The sequence below is a fragment of the Bufo bufo genome, chromosome 8, assembly GCF_905171765.1.
Source record: "Bufo bufo chromosome 8, aBufBuf1.1, whole genome shotgun sequence".
NCBI classification, from domain to species: domain Eukaryota; kingdom Metazoa; phylum Chordata; class Amphibia; order Anura; family Bufonidae; genus Bufo; species Bufo bufo.
In genome coordinates, this window is record NC_053396.1 from 219,114,051 (window position 1) to 219,138,151 (window position 24,101).

The 24,101-nt window shown below is 45.1% G+C and overlaps 1 protein-coding gene across 1 annotated transcript in view; it reads left to right on the top strand.

Annotated features, from left to right (window-relative positions):
- The first annotated feature begins 15,591 nt into the window (after positions 1-15,591).
- TNMD (tenomodulin) overlaps positions 15,592-24,101 on the top strand; it is an 80,559-nt gene continuing 72,049 nt past the window's right edge. The window contains exons 1-2 of the mRNA XM_040405814.1: positions 15,592-15,687; positions 15,873-16,010. Coding sequence (XP_040261748.1) covers positions 15,646-15,687; positions 15,873-16,010 — 180 coding nt within the window. The 5' untranslated portion in view covers positions 15,592-15,645. The remainder of the gene's footprint in view (positions 15,688-15,872; positions 16,011-24,101) is intronic.

The window sequence follows — 24,101 nt, forward strand, 5'->3', positions numbered from 1 at the left end:
GGATTTAGAACTGTTTTCCCTTTTTCACAAAGATGCGATAGAAAGGGCCCCTCCTACCCCGGGGGGTGTTCTCAGCCACATTTTTTTAGTGCAGAAAAAGGGTGGACAAATGCGGCCGGTGAAAAATCTTCGTGCCCTGAACGCTGTGGTGCGCTATCGCCACTTCAAGATGGAGGGGATTCACCTCCTTCGGGACTTGTTGATTCCGGGGGACTGGATGGTGAAGCTGGACCTCAAAGATGCCTATCTTACGGTCCCAATAGCCTCTTCGTCCAGGGACCTCCTGCGCTTCCTGTGGAGGGGCGAAGTGTGGCGCTTCACTTGCCTTCCGTTCGGCCTCTCTTCGGCGACTTGGTGCTTTACCAAGCTGCTGCGCCCGGTCATGGCCTGGCTACGGAGTCGAGGGGTGCGTCTAGTCATCTATCTAGACGACATCCTCATTATGCATCAATGTCAGTCATCTCTGCTACAGCACCTCCAGTGGACCTTGAACTTTCTGACGGGTCTGGGATTTCAACTCAACCCCGAGAAATCCAGCCTCACACCGGCTCGACGGATGGAGTTCCTGGGCTTCACGGTGGACTCTGTTGCCGAATCTCTCAGTCTTCCGTCAGAAGTTGCGGACGATACGCAAGGAATTGAGGCATGCCCTCTCAGCTTCCTCCCTATCCCTACGCCACCTGGCTCGCATCATTGGGCTATTAGCCTCCTCTATCCAGGCTGTCTTCCCCGCTCCTCTCCATTATCGGGCTCTACAGCGCCTGAAGATCGCCCACCTCCGTGCCGGGGCCTCGTTTGCAGACACGGTGGTTCTGGATCAGGAAGCTCGGGAGGAACTTCGCTGGTGGATAAGCAACTTGAAAGCCTGGAACGGCAGAGCAATCTTCGGATTCCAACCGGAATTCACGGTGGAGTCGGACGCGAGTCTCCAAGGCTGGGGTGCCCACTGCGAGGGTATTTCCACTGGGGGTCGATGGTCGGAGACCGAGACCCATCTTCACATCAACGCTCTGGAACTTCTGGCGGGCTCGTTTGCCATCAGGAGTTTCACCAAGGGCATAGCTCACGCATGCATCCGTCTACGCATGGACAATGCGTCGGCGGTCCGATATGTCAATCACCTAGGCGGCACCCAATCGGCTACCTTGGCCTGACTGGCGAAGGAGTTCTGGTCCTACTGTCTTTACAGGGACATCATGATTCAAGCGGAGTACCTTCCGGGTCTTCACAACTACCGAGCGGATCGGAGTTCCCGATGCTTCACGGACGGCAGCGACTGGAGGCTGAATCCGGAGATGTTCTCCACAATCTCGGACATCTGGGGTCCTTGCTCCATAGACCTCTTTGCGTCCCGGCTCAATACTCACCTGCCCAGGTTCTTCAGCTGGCGCCCGGATCCGGAAGCAGAGGCGGTGGATGCGTTTCTCCAGGACTGGTCTGCAGCCCTACATTACGCGTTTCCACCGTTTGCCATGATCCCGAGGATGCTGCTACAGATTCGTCGTCAGGTGGCGGAATTGGTGGTGGTGATTCCCTTCTGGGGGTCTCAAGCCTGGTACCCAATCCTCCCGGAACTCCTAGTGGATGTACCTCTCCTCCTTCCGGCTCGGACGGATCTCCTCCAGGACCCGCTAGGTACCCCACATCCCCTGCTGGTCGACGGCTCCCTTCAACTTCTAGCGTGCCGAATCTCAGGACTCCAGGAGAGGTCGAGGGAATTTCGGAGGCAACTAGACGCCTCCTGGACAACGCTTGGGCTCCCGTCACCCGAAAATCTTACCGGGCAGCTTGGGGATCTTGGGTTAGCTGGTGCGTGGAACGGGACCTGGATCCCATTTCGGCACCTGTGACCCATTTGTTGCAATTCCTTACATCTCTTTTTGAAGCAGGAAAAGCTTATCGGACCATCAATTTGTTCCGTTCAGCAATTTCTTCTACTCATCAGGGTTTTGATGGTGTTCCAGCGGGTCAACACCCCTCGGTGTCACGCCTATTACGTGGCTCGCGCTTGGCTCGGCCTCCCCGGCCGCGCTTCACCACTACGTGGGACGTTTCCCTGGTCCTATCTTTCCTCTCGGCGTGGCCTGACAACGCGGCTCTTTCCCTCCGTCAACTGTCAGCCAAGTTGCTGACCCTCTTTTGCCTGATTTCCTGTAAAAGGGTTTCTGATGTCAGGGCTCTGGATCATGATGCGAGATCCTTTACTCCCGAGGGCGTTACTTTTAACATTACGCGGCGCACCAAGACCAATATTCGGTCTGTGTCCTATCCCTGTTTTCCGTCTTCTCCGGCGCTCTGTCCTGTAGCTTGCTTACGGGAATATGAGTTGCGCACTCGGACTCACCGCTGTGGACATCCCACAGCTTTTCCTCTCTATTCGCCATCCCTTTGGCCCGGTGACCAGTCCCACTTTGGCGCGTTGGATGAAGTGGGTCATCCCTTTCTGGGATTGATACGGCGGTCTTTACCGCTCACTCGGCCAGGGGCGCGGCTGCCACTGCCCTGGCTGTTTCGGGGGCTCGTTTGGAGGACATTCTGTGTCTGGCTGACTGGTCTAGGGCCACGACGTTCACAGAATTTTTTTTCCGTCCGCCCCCTCATGTGTTTTCATCTATTATTGAGCAGCTTTGATTTTGCAATACGAAGCCTCCGTGTCTTGCTGTAAAACTAAATTATTTTCCTATTTGCCTTCCTCTGGATCAACTTGTAGGATGACAGGCCGAACTGGATGGACAAATGTCTTTTTTCGGCCTTATGTACTATGTTACTATGTTACTATTTCATGACGTAAAGTCATAGTTTTATTAAAGACACGGAGGCGAGTATTGCCCGCCCTGGGTTTCTCCTGCCCGCTCTGTTATTGTGATTTTATGGTGATTTTATTGACTGTTTACATTGTATTTTATTGTTGTTTATGACATATATTGCCATTAAGTTTTATTTAGGGTTCTGTTTATCAGCGACCTTTTGATGTACGACCGTTCCAGGGTCGATATTGCTCAGTTTTTACCCAATTTTTACACTGGCTATATTATTTATTCTGTTTCAGGTTGAAAGCCCCACGGCGTATGGAATTCCGTGTTGTTCCAGGTTTCCTGAAGTGTTAGCCATGTTGGCTTGAGTTCTACAGTTGGACGGACCAGGATGGTTGTCGGTTTCGGATCCAGTTCCAGTTGCGGTTGCGGTTTCGGTTATGGTTTGGCGGTTGGTGTCGTGGATTCAAAGAAAGAGGAAGATATGCAAGAGAACACTGCTTATTATAGGATCTGTCAGGGGAGGGTCCTTTATTGTTAGGTTTATGTAAATTTCTCCTTTGCTGCTATTGGTGGAAGTAAAGAAGGAGATAGCAATATGAGCCTCCGTGTCTTTAATAAAACTATGACTTTACGTCATGAAATAGGAAAATCATTTAGTTACATCCTATATTATACTCCAGAGCTGCACTCACTATTCTGCTGGTGCTGTCACTGTGTACATACATTACTTATCCTGTACTGATCCTGAGTTACATCCTGTATTATACTCCAGAGCTGCACTCACTATTCTGCTGGTGCAGTCACTATGTACATACATTACATTACTTATCCTGTACTGATCCTGATTTACATCCTGTATTATACTCCACAGCTGCACTCACTATTCTGCTGGTGCAGTCACTGTGTACATTACATTACTTATCCTGTACTGATCCTGAGTTACACCCTGTATTATACTCCAGAGCTGTACTCACTATTTTGCTGGTGCAGTCACTGTGTACATACATTACTTATCCTGTACTGATCCTGAGTTACATCCTGTATTATACTCCAGAGCTGCACTCACTATTCTGCTGGTGCAGTCACTGAGTACATACATTACTTATCCTGTACTGATCCTGAGATTTGTCCTGTATTATACTCCAGAGCTGCACTCACTATTCGGCTGGTGCAGTCACTGTGTACATACATTACTTATCCTGTACTGATCCTGAGTTACATCCTGTATTATACTCCAGAGCTGCACTCACTATTCTGCTGGTGCAGTCACTGTGTACATACATTACTTATCCTGTACTGATCCTGAGTTACATCCTGTATAATACTCCAGAGCTGCACTCACTATTCTGCTGGTGCAGTCACTGTGTACATACATTACATTACTTATCCTGTACTGATCCTGAGTTACATCCTGTATTATACTCCAGAGCTGCACTCACTATTCTGCTGGTGGAGTCACTGTGTACATACATTACTTATCCTGTACTGATCCTGAATTACATCCTGTATTATACTCCAGAGCTGCACTCACTATTCTGCTGGTACAGTAACTGTGTACATACATTACATTACTCATCCTGTACTGATCCTGAGTTACATCCTGTATTATACTCCAGAGCTGCACTCACTATTCTGCTGGTGCAGTCACTGTGTACATACATTACTTATCCTGTACTGATCCTGAGTTACATCCTGTATTATACTCCAGAGCTGCACTCACTATTCTGCTGGTGCAGTCACTGTGTATATACATTACTTATCCTGTACTGATCCTGAGTTACATCCCATATTATACTCCAGAGCTGCACTCACTATTCTGCTGGTGCAGTCACTGTGTACATACATTACTTATCCTGTACTGATCCTGAGTTACATCCCGTATTATACTCCAGAGCTGCACTCACTATTCTGCTGGTGGAGTCACTGTGTACATACATTACTTATCCTGTACTGATCCTGAGTTACATCCTGTATTATACTCCAGAGCTGCACTCACTATTCTGCTGGTGCAGTCACTGTGTACATACATTACTTATCCTGTACTGATCCTGAGTTACATCCCGTATTATACTCCAGAGCTGCACTCACTATTCTGCTGGTGCAGTCACTGTGTACATACATTACTTATCCTGTACTGATCCTGAGTTACATCCTGTATTATACTCCAGAGCTGCACTTCTTATACTTCTCCCAAACTTTCTTCATGCCCTGGAAGAAGCTGATAATGGACGATGCCTTGGTTCAGGCATTGTAAAAGTGTTTTCTAAATGCTTTTACACTTTGGATTAAACCTTACCTGTCAGTCTCCTTGCCTATTCCGCCTAGTGACTCCCTGCTGGAGAAGATCTAACGCCGCATGGTGTGAATACCTAGAAGACTGCATCCATCCTGAGCTCCGCTGGAGTGGCAAGCAGTGATTGTGAGACATCTGTGCCGAACGTGTACGTGGAGTCGGTGGAAGGAGATACAGGACTGAGTAGGAGGCCTTCTTACCCTCGATCTCTTCTGAGGTGGTGAGTCCCCGAGACCTCTGTGTTACTAGTGGAAGAGACATTTAGAGCCAGAGATACTTTTGCTTTCTTCCCTGTGCACAGAGATATTGTAGTTGCATTTTATCCTCCTTTAGGGTCCATTCACACGTCCGTGTGTGTTTTGCGGATCCACGGATCCGCAGATCCGCAAAACACGGACATCAGCGATGTGCGTTCCGCATTTTGCGGACCGCACATCGCCGGCACTTAATAGAAAATGCCTAATCTTGTCCACAATTGTGGACAAGAATTAGGACATGTTCTATTTTTTTCGGGAACGGAATTGCGGACCCGGAAGTGCGGGTCCGCAATTCCGGATCCGGGCAGCACATCTTGCTTCCCCATAGAAATGAATGGGTCCGCAATTCCGTTCCGCAAAATGTTGATGTAACTTCAGCGCAGGTCCTGCTAGACTAGAGCTTTGAATTATTGTCCAGTCACCATCTTTGCCTGAATTTGATTCCACCTGCACAGTAAGAAGAGGCACGGCACTGCACAGCGGATGGAACAGTGAAAGCATACAGTCGTGGCCAAAAGTTTTGAGAATTACATAAATATTGGAAAAGTTGCTGCTTAAGTTTTTATAATAGCAATTTGCATATACTCCAGAATGTTATGAAGAGTGATCAGATGAATTGCATAGTCCATCTTTGCCATGAAAATTAACTTAATCCCAAAATAACCTTTCCACTGCATTTCATTGCTGTCATTAAAGGACCTGCTGAGATCATTTCAGTAATCGTCTTGTTAACTCAGGTGAGAATGTTGACGAGCACAAGGCTGGAGATCATTATGTCAGGCTGATTGGGTTAAAATGGCAGACTTGAGATGTTAAAAGGAGGGTGATGCTTGAAATCATTGTTCTTCCATTGTTAACCATGGTGACCTGCAAAGAAACGCGTGCAGCCATCATTGCGTTGCATAAAAATGGCTTCACAGGCAAGGATATTGTGGCTACTAAGATTGCACCTCAATCAACAATTTATAGGATCATCAAGAACTTCAAGGAAAGAGGTTCAATTCTTGTTAAGAAGGCTTCAGGGCGTCCAAGAAAGTCCAGCAAGCGCCAGGATCGTCTCCTAAAGAGGATTCAGCTGCGGGATCGGAGTGCCACCAGTGCAGAGCTTGCTCAGGAATGGCAGCAGGCAGGTGTGAGCGCATCTGTGAGCGAAGACTTTTGGAAGATGGCCTGGTGTCAAGAAGGGCAGCAAAGAAGCCACTTCTCTCCAAAAAAACATCAGGGACAGATTGATCTTCTGCAGAAAGTATGGTGAATGGACTGCTGAGGACTGGGGCAAAGTCATATTCTCTGATGAAGCCTCTTTCCGATTGTTTGGGGCATCTGGAAAAAGGCTTGTCCGGAGAAGAAAAGGTGAGCGCTACCATCAGTCCTGTGTCATGCCAACAGTAAAGCATCCTGAGACCATTCATGTGTGGGGTTGCTTCTCATCCAAGGGAGTGGGCTCACTCACAATTTTGCCCAAAAACACAGCCATGAATAAAGAATGGCATCAAAACACCCTCCAACAACAACTTCTTCCAACAATCCAACAACAGTTTGGTGAAGAACAATGCATTTTCCAGCACGATGGAGCACCGTGCCATAAGGCAAAAGTGATAACTAAGTGGCTCGGGGACCAAAACATTGACATTTTGGGTCCATGGCCTGGAAACTCCCCAGATCTTAATCCCATTGAGAACTTGTGGTCAATCCTCAAGAGGCGGGTGGACAAACAAAAACCCACTAATTCTGACAAACTCCAAGAAGTGATTATGAAAGAATGGGTTGCTATCAGTCAGGAATTGGCCCAGAAGTTGATTGAGAGCATGCCCAGTCGGATTGCAGAGGTCCTGAAAAAGAAGAGCCAACACTGCAAATACTGACTCTTTGCATAAATGTCATGTAATTGTCGATAAAAGCCTTTGAAACGTATGAAGTGCGTGTAATTATATTTCACTACATCACAGAAACAACTGAAACAAAGATCTAAAAGCAGTTTAGCAGCAGACTTTGTGAAAACTAATATTTGTGTCATTCTCAAAACTTTTGGCCACGACTGTAGTGTCAGGTAGCATGTGCATGCTTCAGGCAGGTTAGGCTGAGTTCAGGTATTTCCATCTGTTATTGTGAGCCAAAACCAGGTGCGGTTCAAAAACTCAGAACTGGAAGAAACGTTCCCATCATACCTGATCTGGTACCTGAGTAGGCTTCTCTACTGGTTTTGGCTTGGAATAACAGATGGAAATAACTGAAGTGTGAACTGGGCGGATTATTTGCCTGATGGGCTGATGGATTCTTTTTACATGCCCCGGCTCCATTTCTTGGGGTTCACAATCAACCACAACTAGCACAAGATTCTAATATTCACAAATAATTTCCAAAATTTGCCGTCCAGGGCAATAATCAAAGCTTCTGATGGAAAAGGTACGATTCTGACATTTTTGAGATAAGCTGCACGGAGACGTGTTTGAGCTGCAGGACTCCCTTGTGCCATCGCCCAATGTAACCTTCTAATTAAATTCTGCAAACACTGGAAATTATTTTACGTTTTGCCGTCCAAAGTGCAACAGAAGACGGATCCTGCCAGACGTAACAGATTGGTGAAGTATTCCAGTCTCACCTTTGTGCTGTCATGGCCCACACGCCAGAGGAAAGTAATGAGCCAAATATCTGGGATTAAAAAGAAATTTAAAGCAGCAAAAAAGTCAATAAATTTTACTGAACTGTAACTAATCTATATATTATTATTTAAAAAAAAAAAATGGGAGTAATTGTGGTTTATGAGGATAATAAACTGCATTGTAATACAGGCCCAAAATATAAAATCACTTAGGCCTCTTTCACATGGGCGTCCCGGATTTGCTCCAGATGCGTCGCGTGTGCATTACGGAAAAACCTGCTCGAGTGCGCACGCAATTTCAGTCAGTTTTGACTGCGATTGCGTTGCATTGTTCAGTTTTTATCGCGCGGGTGCAATGCGTTTTGCACGGGCGTGATAAAAAAGTGAATGTGGTACCCAGACCCGAACCCGAACTTCTTCACTGAAGTTCAGGTTTGGGTTAGGTGTTGTGTAGATTTTATTATTTTCCCTTATAACATGGTTATAGCGGAAAATAATTGTATTCTTAATACAGAATGCTTAGTACAATAGGGCTGGAGGGGTTAAAAAATTAAAAATGAATTACTCACCTCATCCTGTTGTTCGCGCAGCCGGCATCGTCTTCTTTCTTCTTCTTTAAGGACCTGCAAAAGGACCTTTGATTACGTGGTGATCCTTCTATCTTCATTCAGCAGGACCTGCGCTGAAGTTACATCTTCAAAGGTCCTTTTGCAGGTCCTGAAAGAAGAAGAAAGAAGACGATGCCGGCTGCGCGATCAATTGGATGAGGTGAGTTAATTATTTTTTTATTTTTTAACCCCTCAAGCCACATTTTAGTAAGCAATCTGTATTAAGAATGCTATTATTTTCCGTTATAGCCATGTTATAAGGTAAAATAATACAGTGATTAAACTTTAATGGGGTCCGGGGTTGCTCATCCCTATCATCTCCTAGCAACCATGCGTGAAAATTGCACCGCATCCGCACTTGATTGCGGATGCTTGTGATTTTCACGCAGACCCATTGATTTCTATGGGGCCTGCGTTGCGTGAAAAACGGCGAATATACAACATCCTGCGATTTTTACGCAACGCACAAGTGATGCATGAAAATCAACGCTCATCTGAACAGTCCCATTAAAATAAATGGATCCAGATACAGTGCGGGTGCAATGCGTTCACCTCACGCATTGCACCCACGCGGCAATGTCGCCCGTGTGAAAGGGGCCTTAGTGCGCAGGTCTTGTATTGAGCACACTAAGTAAATATTCCCAGCGCAGGAAGAAAAAGTAAGTGAACCTCTGTGCCAATGATTTCTCCAAGAGCTAATTGGCAAAAGGTGTTTCAGTTAAAGGGGTTGTCCGGACATACCCATCATTTCACCCAGGCAGCCCCCTGATGCTCTCCCTTGCCCTGTGCTGGATCGCGCAGGGCAAGGGCTTTTTTATTTACAATTACACACTGCCGAGGCGGAGGCCTCCGACCAAGTCAGGGGGGTGTCATGCCCTGCTCAGGCTATGTGCGGAGGTCTGCTAGATTAGCAGCATGTGTCTAGCCTTTTGTTTTGTTTTGGAGTCGAGCTAGATCAGCCTCCCTTCAGGTGCACTGGGTGGGGTCGTTGGTTTCCGTTTAAATCACACCCACTCCCAGTGTTCCTTGCGGGTTATAGCTTCTGTCTGGCTCTGTGGAAGCAAGGAAGGAAGGATTGGCTTTTCCTGCTCAGAAAAGATAAGTTGGTTTCTGTTCTCTTGTGGTTTGCTGTCTAGGCTGTTAGAGAGACGCCTGCCCCTCCAGGTTCTGAGGGAGCAGGCTGCCTCTATCCACCTTTCACCATCTCAGGGATTTTAGGGTATTTTCAGCCTAGGCACGAGGACATGTTATTCTCACCTTAAGGGTCTGAACGTGGGCATAGCAGTATAGGGAGAGCTGGTAGGGATTTGTCAGGAGGTGACCTTGATCCCCAGCTTCTCGCCTAGAAACTTGTTTGTTTGTTTTTCTATGTATTTGATATCCTGTCCGTCATGACAGGGGGCTGCCTGAAAATGGGGATATGTCCAGGTTCGGCGCTGAACCAGGACAACCCCTTTAAGGAGATGAGATTGGATGTGTGGGTTTCTGAGGTGTTTTGCCTATTAAAGGCACACAAAGCCTGGTTACTGGCAAATCTGATCTCCTCTGGAAACATAGGTTAGTGTCAACCATAGTTCAGGGCTAACAACTTCCAGAAGACCTCAGAAGACATGTCACAGAGATGCATGAAGCCGGAAAAGGCTCAAAAGCACTGTTTCAGGCCTGTGTCTACATCAATCCATGGTTAGAGAAATTATCTTCAAATGGAGAAAATTCTGGACTGTAGCTACTCTCTTTAGGATTCCACAATGGTCAACCCTAAAAGAGGTGATAACTGGCCCAAGGGTAACAGAAAACGACCTACAGATGACTCTACAAACTGCAGAAACCTCTGATTAAGAACGGCGTTCATAGAAAGACACCTTGAAGGATGCCGTTACTGACCAAAAAAAGGCATTGTAGCACATCTGTTGTTTACCCAAGACCACCTGGATACTCAAAATGTTCTACTAATAGATAAGATAAAAGTTGTACTTTTTTAGCCCAAAGGCACAATACTATGTTTGGAGGAAAAAATACTCTGTACACCAACACAAAAATATCATCCCAATGTGATGCCTGGAGGATGGGGTTTTATCAGGCGTGGGATTCAGCCAGTTCCCTCCAGTTCTGGTTGTTAAAGTTACAACTGGATCGGAGAACCGTGTTACCGGCTGAGTCCTGATCCGGTGCTCTAACGGTGGCAGGGCAGCTGGAGATGTTCACTTCCATTGCTTTGCGCGCCCTCTGATAGTTTAGCTCCTTAGTTGGGTGGTATGTGTGTCTAGTGTATATAAGGTATAGAACAAAACATACAATGCAACAGCTCTCTGCCGGAAAAGAATAACGCTAGCGTGAAAGTAGCCTAACATTTTGTCATTGCCCCGCAGACATCAACTTTGTGTGCTCTGTAATAGATATTAACCAGTTGCCGCAACTGTAACGCCGAAAGGCGTCATCGCGGCGGCTCCCCCAGGCTACGCTAACGCCGATTGGCGTCATCTCGCGTGAGCCGAGATTTCCTGTGAACGCGCGCACACAGGCGCGCGTGCTCACAGGAACGGAAGGTAAGAGAGTTGATCTCCAGCCTGCCAGCGGCGATCGTTCGCTGGCAGGCTGGAGATGTGATTTTTTTTAACCCCTAACAGGTATATTAGACGCTGTTTTGATAACAGCGTCTAATATACCTGCTACCTGGTCCTCTGGTGGTCCCCTTTGTTTGGATCGACCACCAGAGGACACAGGTAGCTCTGTAAAGTAGCACCAAGCACCACTACACTACACTACACCCCCCCCCCCGTCACTTATTAACCCCTTATTAGCCCCTGATCACCCCATATAGACTCCCTGATCACCCCCCTGTCATTGATTACCCCCCTGTCATTGATCACACCGCTGTAAAGCTCCATTCAGATGTCCGCATGATTTTTACGGATCCACTGATAGATGGATCGGATCCGCAAAATGCATACGGACGTCTGAATAGAGCCTTACAGGGGCGTGATCAATGACTGTGGTGATCACCCCATATAGACTCCCTGATCACCCCCCTGTCATTGATTACCCCCCTGTAAAGCTCCATTCAGACGTCCGCATGATTTTTACGGATCCACTGATAGATGGATCGGATCCGCAAAACACATACAGACGTCTCCCTGGAGCCTTCCAGGGGGGGTGATCACCCCATATAGACTCCCTGATCACCCCCCTGTCATTGATCACCCCCCCCTGTCAGGCTGCATTCAGATGTCCGTATGATTTTTACGGATACATGGATCGGATCCGCAAAACACATACGGACATCTGAATGGAGCCTTATAGGGGGGTGATCAATGACAGGGGGGTGATCACCCCATATAGACTCCCTGATCACCCCCCTGTCATTGATCACCCCCCCTGTCATTGATCACCCCCCTGTCATTGATCACACCCCTGTAAAGCTCCATTCAGACGTCCGCATGATTTTTACCGATCCACTGATAGATGGATCGGATCCGCAAAACGCATACGGATGTCTGAATGGAGCCTTACAGGGGCGTGATCAATGACTGTGGTGATCACCCCATATAGACTCCCTGATCACCCCCCTGTCATTGATTACCCCCCTGTCATTGATAACCCCCTGTAAAGCTCCATTCAGACGTCCGCATGATTTTTACGGATCCACTGATAGATGGATCGGATCCGCAAAACGCATACGGACGTCTGAATGGAGCCTTACAGGGGCATGATCAATGACTGTGGTGATCACCCCATATAGACTCCCTGATCACCCCCCTGTCATTGATTACCCCCCTGTCATTGATAACCCCCTGTAAAGCTCCATTCAGACGTCCGCATGATTTTTACGGATCCACTGATAGATGGATCAGATCCGCAAAACGCATACGGACGTCTGAATGGAGCCTTACAGGGGCATGATCAATGACTGTGGTGATCACCCCATATAGACTCCCTGATCACCCCCCTGTCATTGATCACCCCCCCTGTCATTGATCACCCCCCCTGTCAGGCTGCATTCAGATGTCCGTATGATTTTTACGGATCCACGGATACATGGATCGGATCCGCAAAACACATACGGACATCTGAATGGAGCCTTATAAGGGGGTGATCAATGACAGGGGGGTGATCACCCCATATAGACTCCCTGATCACCCCCCTGTCATTGATCACCCCCCTGTCATTGATCACCCCCCTGTCATTGATCACCCCTCTGTAAGGCTCCATTCAGACATTTTTTTGGCCAAGGTAGCGGAAATTATTATTTTTTTCTTACAAAGTCTCATATTCCACTAACTTGTGTCAAAAAATAAAATCTCACATGAACTCACCATACCCCTCACGGAATCCAAATGCGTAAAAATTTTTAGACATTTATATTCCAGACTTCTTCTCACGCTTTAGGGCCCCTAGAATGCCAGGGCAGTATAAATACCCCACATGTGACCCCATTTCGGAAAGAAGACACCCCCAGGTATTCCGTGAGGGGCATATTGAGTCCATGAAAGATTGAAATTTTTGTCCCAAGTTAGCGGAAATGGAGACTTTGTGAGAAAAAAAAAAAAAATTTATTTCCGCTAACTTGTGCCAAAAAAAAAAAATTCTATGAACTCGCCATGCCCCTCATTGAATACCTTGGGGTGTTTTCTTTCCAAAATGGGGTCACATGTGGGGTATTTATACTGCCCTGGCATTTTAGGGGCCCTAAAGCGTGAGAAGAAGTCTGGGATCCAAATGTCTAAAAATGCCCTCATAAAAGGAATGTGGGCCCCTTTGCGCATCTAGGCTGCAAAAAAGTGTCACACATCTGGTACCGCCGTACTCAGGAGAAGTTGGGCAATGTGTTTTGGGGTGTCATTTTACATATACCCATGCTGGGTGAGATAAATATCTTGGTCAAATGCCAACTTTGTATAAAAAAATGGGAAAAGTTGTCTTTTGCCAAGATATTTCTCTCACCCAGCATGAGTATATGTAAAAAGACACCCCAAAACACATTGCCCAACTTCTCCTGAATACGGCGATACCAGATGTGTGACACTTTTTTGCAGCCTAGGTGGGCAAAGGGGCCCACATTCCAAAGAGCACCTTTAGGATTTCACAGGTCATTTACCTACTTACCACACATTAGGGCCCCTGGAAAATGCCAGGGCAGTATAACTACCCCACACAGACCCCATTTTGGAAAGAAGACACCCCAAGGTATTCCATGAGGGGCATGGCGAGTTCCTAGACTTTTATATTTTTTGTCACAAGTTAGCGGAAAATGATGATTTTTTTATTTTTATTTTTTTCCCTTACAAAGTCTCATATTCCACTAACTTGTGACAAAAAATAAAAACTTCCATGAACTCACTATGCCCATCAGCGAATACCTTGGGGTGTCTTCTTTCCAAAATGGGGTCACTTGTGGGGTAGTTATACTGCCCTGGCATTCTAGGGGCCCAAATGTGTGGTAAGGAGTTTGAAATCAAATTCTGTAAAAAATGACCAGTGAAATCCGAAAGGTGCTCTTTGGAATATGGGCCCCTTTGCCCACCTAGGCTGCAAAAAAGTGTCACACATGTGGTATCTCCGTATTCAGGAGAAGTTAGGGAATGTGTTTTGGGGTGTCAGTTTACATATACCCATGCTGGGTGAGAGAAATATCTTGGCAAAAGACAACTTTTCCCATTTTTTTATACAAAGTTGGCATTTGACCAAGATATTTATCTCACCCAGCATGGGTATATGTAAAATGACACCCCAAAACACATTCCCCAACTTCTCCTGAATACGGAGATACCACATGTGTGACACTTTTTTGCAGCCTAGGTGGGTAAAGGGGCTCAAATTCCAAAGAGCACCTTTCGGATTTCACCGGCCATTTTTTACAGAATTTGATTTCAAACTCCTTACCACACATTTGGGCCCCTAGAATGCCAGGGCAGTATAACTACCCCACAAGTGACCCCATTTTGGAAAGAATACACCCCAAGGTATTCGCTGATGGGCATAGTGAGTTCATGGAAGTTTTTATTTTTTGTCACAAGTTAGTGGAATATGAGACTTTGTAAGGAAAAAAATAAATTAAAAAATCATCATTTTCCGCTAACTTGTGACAAAAAATAAAAAGTTCTATGAACTCACTATGCCCATCAGCGAATACCTTAGGGTGTCTACTTTCCGAAATGGGGTCATTTGTGGGGTGTTTGTACTGTCTGGCCATTGTAGAACCTCAGGAAACATGACAGGTGCTCAGAAAGTCAGACCTGCTTCAAAAAGCGGAAATTCACATTTTTGTACCATAGTTTGTAAACGCTATAACTTTTACCCAAACCATTTTTTTTTTACCCAAACATTTTTTTTTATCAAAGACATGTAGAACAATAAATTTAGAGCAAAATTTATATATGGATGTCGTTTTTTTTTGCAAAATTTTACAACTGAAAGTGAAAAATGTCATTTTTTTGCAAAAAAATCGTTAAATTTCGATTAATAACAAAAAAAGTAAAAATATCAGCAGCAATGAAATACCACCAAATGAAAGCTCTATTAGTGAGAAGAAAAGGAGGTAAAATTCATTTGGGTGGTAAGTTGCATGACCGAGCAATAAACCGCTAAAGTTGTGGAGTGCCGATTTGTAAAAAAGGGCCTGGTCTTTAGGGGGGTATAAACCTGTGGTCCTTAAGTGGTTAATAGTACAAGTGTTTGTGTGTTAGTAGTTTTGTTACATTGTGTCTGTCTATAATTGGGACAATCAGACCATATCCTATTAGTAATCAAAGTAAAAATCCAGTCATTCCGGAGGGTTCACTTACTTTTTCTTTTAATGGCCACAGGAACCAGCCACTGAGAAGGGAGTTTTTGCCGGTTGTTACACACATTCTATACAAACATACATATACATTCTGAAATGAAAAACTGTCTGTGTTTTGATGTGGTTGGTGTATTTGGTGGTTATCCTCCCCTCAGTTTACACTTGTGTTATAAATCATGAACTTTTCTATGCTGAAGAAAATGACACTTTGTGTAAAAAAAAAAAAAAGTCTGTATGGCAGATCATTCAGCCACTGAAATACAATTCCCCTCCTAGGGTACAGGAGCAGCTCAGTCTAAACTTCACAATAGCAGCTCCTGCTTTCCTACTTATTTCTGTCCTGCAAATATGAAGAAAGAAGATAACCTGGAGGAGCAAAGTCTGCAGCACGTAAGTGTGTCCTACTCCTTCATTATTTTGTAAATAACTCATTTATTATTATTTTTTATTTTTTTTATTTTTTTTTTATATTTCACAATTAGAAATTTATACATTTGTTTACATTAGGCAATAATATTGTTTCAATATTTAAAAATAAATGTTTTATTTTTATCATTATCATCATTTTTCTAAAGGGTGAAATTTCAAAACCCAAAAAAAGACATTTCAAGAAATGTGCAATCCTGGCAATATCTGTGTGCTTACTCATGATTCTATCTCTTCTGACGCTGCTGGTGTTTGTGAAGGATTTCTGGAAGCAGAAACCAGAGAAGGTGAGAAATGATTTGTGGTTTCTCAGTGATATTTTGGGATATGGAAAATATGTATTTATTTATTATTATGATGATTATTATTCAACATTTTAATTAAGGAACTTTTATGGCCTTTTTATTGACTCCTTTACATTATTACAATATAATTTTTTTTTAAAAATTGGACGCTATTTGATAATATTTCATTGCAGAATTCAGCAGTTTAGTCAATATTATATATATATATATATATATATATATATATATATATATTAGATATTGGATAGATAGATAGATAGATAGATAGATAGATAGATATGAGATAGATATGAGATAGATAATAGATAATAGATAGATAGATAGATAGATAGATAGATAGATAGATAGATAGATAATAGATAGATAGATAATAGATAGATAGATAGATAGATAGATAGATAGATATGAGATAGATAGATAGATAGATAGATAGATAGGAGATAGATAGATAGATAGATAGATAGATAGATATGAGATAGATAGATAGATAGATAGATAGATAGATAGATAGATATGAGATAGATAGATAGATAGATAGATAGATAGATAGATATGAGATAGATATTAGATAGATAGATAAATAGATAGATAGATAGATATTAGATAGATAGATAGATAGATAATAGATAGATAGATAGATAGATAGATAGATAATAGATAGATAATAGATAGATAGATAATAGATAGATAATAGATAGATAGATAATAGATAGATAGATAGATAGATAGATAGATAGATAATAGATAGATAGATAGATAATAGATAGATAATAGATAGATAGATAATAGATAGATAATAGATAGATAGATAATAGATAGATAGATAATAGATAGATAGATAGATAATAGATAGATAGATAGATAGATAATAGATAGATAATAGATAGATAGATAGATAGATAGATAATAGATAGATAATAGATAGATAGATAATAGATAGATAGATAATAGATAGATAGATAGATAGATAGATAGATAGATAGATAGATAGATAGATAGATAATAGATAGATAGATAGATAGATAGATAGACGTTTTTGGGTCTCTGATGGATGTTTTTTAAAGAAACAGTTTCATGGTCCAGTAGAAGGCTTGCCGTGTACCATATGGCGGCACATTGAGCGCAGTATGGAGCCATAGTGACTCAGTTCAATGCCCTACAGGCTTCACATTGTTACATAAAGATGATGTTCAAAACAACTGTCTTCGGCTGATGGAAATCTGCGCCATAGCATTGCGCATCATTCACACATGAAGGTTTTTCGTGGTGAACGATTGCACTGAAGTGTTTAGTCGCCATTTATCACACTCCTTATGTGGCAGAGGAACCCACTGGTCCTGACAGGTATCGGGGCTCCGGGGCGCGCGCTGCCTCTGCAGCTGAATATGCCACATGGATTAATGGACGCGTTTTCTCATCTTCTCAGCTTTTTCCTCCTGAAATATTTCAGCAATTACACAGCTGATATTTAAAATTCTCCAAATGTCTTGTAAATTGAGCAGAAGTTTAAGCCTATGAGAAATGTTCCAGTAAAAACGACTCTATAAAGTTTTATAGCGGAACGTGCACCGGCTCAGAAATATCTGCACCTCCCGGCCCCAAGGTTCTGCAGGCAGTTCAGATTACCTGCTGCCTCCAGCATGATCAATGCCTTCTCCAGACATTTCCATCATCCTGCCAGGAGCTTGTGGAAAATAAAATGTGCAGCGCCACGTAAGACCAAATCCCAACATACCTGTGCAGACTGCAGGCACTTCTAGATTCAGCCCAACTAAATGAGTATTATTGTAATTACTTATAGGAGGAAGATGACTCAATAAGCCCTCCTGGCTCTGTTTATACCTGTATCCTGACCACTAGGGGGAGCTCAGGAGATTACTGTGTAATTATTGAGTTCAGTGTATGCAGCTAGGTCTTCAGCTCCCTCTAGTGGTGGCTGCAAACTGCCATAACCTGATCACCGAGATGTTCTCTTTTAGATTGAGATATGTTTGTCATTGTATTGGCATTAGACTAGTATTTTTTCACTGGCCAGCTCTGCAGTAGATGTGTCCTTCAATCCGTTCCTTTCCCACAGCATACATACAGTACTTTGCTATTAATTGTGGGTGCCAGCTGTACTGTACCTCCTCTAATGGCCAGCAACAGATATAACTCTGTCGTTTAATGATCGCGGTCCCAGAGGGTGCGACCGTACCGGGCAGGGGAAGGGGGGACCGCTGCGCTAATATGTATTAGGGCCCAGCATTTTCACTGTACTCTCACCTGCATGATAAGCACTCCAGTCTTCAGGCCTCGGCGCTGCCCTATTAAGACACATATTAAGCAGGTGGGCGGAGCATAACCATCAATTAGGCCCCCACTCACCTGCTTAATTTGTGATTAATTCTAGTAGGACAGCGCCGGGGCCTGATGCTGGAGACTGGAGTGCTTATCATGCAGATGAGCTGAGCCCTCTGATGGGGCCCGGATTTAAGTAATGTGAAAATGCCGGGCCCCATCACATGAAGACTGTGGGCAGTGGGGGGCACTTCTAGGGGCTGTGGGAGGTACTAATGGGGGCAGTGGGGACACTATTGGGGACATTACTAGTAGGGGCAGTGGGGGGCACTACTGGGGGCGGTGGGGGACATTACTGCGGGCATTGGCGGACACTACTAGGGGCTGTGGGGGCTCTACTACTAGCAGTGGGGGACACTACTGGGGACATTACTGGGGCAGTGGGAGGCACTACTGGGGACATTACTGGGGCAGTGGGAGGCACTACTGGGGACATTACTGGGGGCAGTAAAGGACACTACTAGGGTCTGTGGGGGACACTACTGGGGACATTACTGGGGGCAGTGAAGGACACTACTAGGGGCTGTGGGAGCACTACTGGGGGCAGTGGGGGCCACTACTGGGGATATTGCTGGAGGCAGTGAGGGACACTATGGGGGGCAGTGGTGGGCACTACTGGGGACATTTCTGGGCGCAGTGAAGGACACTACTAGGGGCTGTGGGGGACACTACTGGGGACATTACTGGGGCAGTGAAGGACACTACTAGGGGCTGTGGGGGACACTACTGGGGACATTACTGGGGCAGTGAAGGACACTACTAGGGGCTGTGGGGGACACTACTGGGGACATTACTGGGGCAGTGAAGGACACTACTAGGGGCTGTGGGGCACTACTGGGGGCAGTGGGGGCCACTACTGGGGAAATTACTGGGGGCAGTGGGGGACACTATGGGGGGCAGTGGGGGACACTACTGGGGGCAGTGGGGGACATTACTAAGGCAGTGGGGGCACTACCTGCTGGGGCAAGGGGGACATTACTGGGGGCAGTTTGAAACATTACCGGGGGCATTACCGGGAGATCAGGGATGTAACAATCGCGGACACAGAGGGAGATCTAGTGCTATCACATCTCTAACAACCTGAACTATAAAATTCCCACATGGTGAATAGGTGATAGGACTTCCACTGCAAGTACGCCCACCTTCACTGCGCATGTGCCATATCTAGGAGAGAGTGGAGCATCTCTAATCCGGCTTATGATAGTGTGTCCCATTCTTAGTGAGGTCAATACAGGCAAACTGTGTAGTGGGAACGTGGGACAGGAGAGTATTCAAACTAAGGGGCATCATAGTGTATGGGGGCAATAAGGGGGCATTGTACTGCATGAGGGGGAATGAGGAGGCATTCTTACGCGCACTAAGGGGGTATTTTTATTATGTGTGGGTGTGATTTTAGTGTGCGTATAGGGGCGGTTTTGAGTTGGGCTGATATTGTCAGTAGTGTTGACCGAATTGAACTTAACGAAGTGGACTTTAATCAGAATTTAAGAAAAGAAAAATTAGAATTTCCTTGCTCTTTGTCACATCATCACTTCAGCGCGCATGAGATTTGGCTAATTTTCTTCAATCAAGATGGCTGTGATGCCCTCTACGTGAACAAATGGATCAGGTGAGTAAATTTTTTTTTTTAACCCCAGCTGTGACCCTTAGATGCCGCGATCAGCATTGAACGCTGCATCTGAAGGGTTTAATGAGTGATCGCCATACCCCGTCATTACGCCCACAACATACAATGGAATGCAATTTGTGATGAAGAAATTCATCACGACTCGAGTTTCTTTGTGAACGTCGGCGAAGCAGTCGAATCGAATTTTGGCAAACTTTGCTCATCACTAATGATTACTCCTCAGGCTTTTCAAACGTTGGGCGCCGGGGGGTGGGACTATGCTTGTCAGCCTTCGATTTGGCTGCATCACTGAAATTCACAAAGAAATTCACTTTGTGGCAAATAACTTTGTCACGAAGCGCATTTCTTTATAAGTAGCTTGTGCAGTGACGGTCAAGGGCGATTGCGCCACGCCCTGTCATTGAACCCCTCAGATGCTGCGTTCATCGCTGATTGCAGCATCTAAGATAAAAAAAATAGGGCTTACTGGGGTTCATCAGTTAAAAAAAATAATAGGCACCTCATCCATCTTGATTGAAGATCCCAAACAAAATCTTGTCGGTGCGTGATGATGTCATCAGGCTGGCACAAAAAAAATATGCACTTAACACGGGTGTAGAATCAGTGGAGTCTGACAGCTGATTGTTCGCCATTAAACCGGCTAATTACCAGCAAAGCGATTATTTTCAGATTGCTCCTTCTGCTGTGGATCCCGAGAATACCAATATGATCGAGATATGAAATTTAAGATATTGTATCATCTTGTAAATTCCATATATATTAGGTGTGAAGGACCTCGACTGACCAAGCAGCACATAACTAGCTTCACAATATTCAGGAATAGCACAGATAGCATATAGTGATGTCACTGCAAACTCAGCTCTGCTACACCTTGGGTTTTACTCATCAATGTTAGATGCATACCTATCTTCACCTGATACACTGCAACCTATGCACCCCTATAGCTACCTCTCTGTATATGGGACCAAGTGCACCCACCTGTCGGCAGAGCTTGTGCCAGGCAGGGTGTAGACCGGGACACGCTAGAAATATGACATTCTGTCTGTGCCAGGAACACTAAGGGACCGGAGAACATTTGTGGGTTTGCCTCGGCTGCCAAGTACTTCTCCAAATGTTCAGCTCAGTCCCGCACAGTCTCTTAATTCTCATTTAATACAGATATTTGTGGGCTGAAGTTACTGGGTTGGCAGAAACTTCATTATATAGATACCAAAATGTCTAGACTGTTATGTAGGATTAATGGTCGGCCGCAGTCTTGGGAGGGGCACTGGCATTTTATGGGTTTAGGGTCGGAATGATGAAGGGGATTGTCCTGGATTAGAAACAAAAAGTTTTATTTTTATTTCTTGTAGATGGGCCGTATCCTGTATTCATCTGAGCAGGGATGAGCTGCAATACCAGACACAACCTCCCTACAGGTGTGGCACTGCATCTCAGAGAAAGAGTCTTTTTTTCTAATGCTGTGGTTCCTTTTACAAGTCAGTGATAATAACTGAGATATTTATACAGTAATGGCCCAAGGAGGAGAATGAGGAGCACAGAAGGACCTTCGAGCAGTGTACACAATATTCTATATCACTGGTGATTGTACAGTTATTATCTACATACATCTCTTTATTTGTATTGCTGTCTACTGTAAAGCTTAGAATTTTATGAGAAAATTACAATCATTTTTTCTGCATTTACAATTATTTTTCCAATACAGATATAGCAGAGCTGATTCGTGTTAACTTCTTAAGAGGACTTTGTCAGGTCTCCCTTCTGAGGGCAGCATAGGATAGAGCAGGAGATCAGAGATACGTAGTGTTCTGAGATTCAAAATAGAAGAATACTGTTTACTAGAGAAAGAGGGAGAGAGGACTCACAAGCTTCTTCTATGAGTGGCAGGGAAGCAGGACTTATAAGCTTTCTCCAGGGGAGGGCAGGACTCACAGATAGGGGAGGCAGGACTCACAGGCTTTCTGTATGAGTCAGTGGTAGTCACAGGACTCACAGGCTTTCTGAATGAGTCAGTGGTAGTCACAGGACTAACAGGCTTTCTGTATGAGTGAGTGGTAGTCACAGGACTCAAAGGCTTTCTCTGAGTGGCAGGGAAGCAGGACTCATAAGCTTTCTCCAGGGAAGGCAGGACTCACAGGCTTTCTCTATGAGTGGGCAGTGTAAGCAGGACTCACAGGCTTTCTCTATAAATCAGTGGTAATCACAGGACTCACAGGCTTTCTCTATAAATCAGTGGTAATCACAGGCCTCACAGGCTTTCTCTATGAATCAGTGGTAGTCACAGGACTCACAGGCTTTCTGAATGAGTCAGTGGTAGTCACAGGACTCACAGGCTTTCTCTGAGTGGCAGGGAAGCAGGACTCATAAGCTTTCTCCAGGGAAGGCAGGACTCACAGGCTTTCTCTATGAGTGGGCAGTGTAAGCAGGACTCACAGGCTTTCTCTATAAATCAGTGGTAATCACAGGACTCACAGGCTTTCTCTCTGAGTGGGCAGGGAAGGCAGGACTCACAGGTTTTCTCTATGAGTGGGCAGGGAAGGCAGGACTCACAGGTTTTCTCTATGAGTGGGCAGGGAAGGCAGGACTCACAGGCTTTCTCTATAAATCAGTGGTAATCACAGGACTCACAGGCTTTCTCTCTGAGTGGGCAGGGAAGGCAGGACTCACAGGTTTTCTCTATGAGTGGGCAGGGAAGGCAGGACTCACAGGCTTTCTCTATGAGTGGGCAGTGTAAGCAGGACTCACAGGCTTTCTCTATGAATCAGTGGTAATCACAGGACTCACAGGCTTTCTCTATGGATCAGTGGTAGTCACAGGACTCATAGGCTTTCTCTATGTGTGGCAGGGAAGCAGGATTTATAAGCTTTCTCCAGGGGAGGTAGGACTCGCAGGCTTTCTCTATGAGTGGGCAGGGAAGGCAGGACTCATTCTTTCTATATCGGTGGGTGGAGAAGGCAGGACTCACAGGCTTTATGAGTGGGCAGGGGAACCAGGACTGGTTTTCTCCTTGATCATATGCAACCCTTAAACAGAGACCTGGCAAGGCTGGAAGAGCTATTTAAAAAAAATCTGGCATGAAAGCGAGTCCCCCCTGGCATCAAGGAGCTCTATTTTTTGTAGAATTACCTGCAGTTCTGATGTAAACCTTTGATCAGATATAGTGATATTACCAAGAGTTGTGCCAAATTACAGATTTAATTAACTCCACCTCTATATGGCCTGTAACATATGCCAGGTCCAGCTCTGCTGCACTGGACGCTCTCAGCTCTGCTGCTGTCCTGCTCTATTGCATCTGACATATCAGTGTCTGACAGGTGCAGCCCTGCTACATCAGACAAACTCAGCACTGCTGCTACATCAGACAAACTCAGCACTGCTGCGTTTCTCATGCTCCATTTGGTGCATCTGACAAACCCTGTTTTGCTACATCATAAATTGATACCTTTGCTACATCTTTGCAGACTCTACTTCCCCTGACTCACTGACCTATACTGCACCTGCGCTCTATGTGACACATTTACGCTTAATCGCTATATGCTCCATTGCATCTGAAACGCTGCTGCATGAATCTGTTAGCTATGCTATACTGCATTGCATGGACAGTCAGAAGTGCACGTCGGGGGTCCGGTAAAGTTGGGTAACAGTCCCTGTGGTTACTGTAATTTCAGCTGGTATCACCCAGCTTTCCCATTTCTTGCATGGCCAATCTATAAGGTTCTGCAGAGATATTGTTTACCGAGGTAGGGTCAGATTTCAGGAATATGAGACTCTCTGTGGTTATTGTAATAGGAGCATCTTTCCCAAAATGCTGAAGAGCTAATCTGCCTCTGAAGCTCTGCTGTCACTCGGCTTTCCTAAGCTCCTGAGTGACAAATCTGCCTATTCATGTGGAGATACCAAATCACTGCATAACTGGAAAGATTTACATCTCAGGGGTCTGAGAAAGCTGCGTGAGGACCTCACGGGAGACCCTGAATTACAAATCTGTCTATCCAGCAGAATGTGAACAGGGAATCTGTGTATGTTAGCCATTCCGGAGCCTTACATCTGTCATGGTGGCCACCTTGGTATCACCCAGCTTTCCAAAACGCGTCGCTAAGATATTG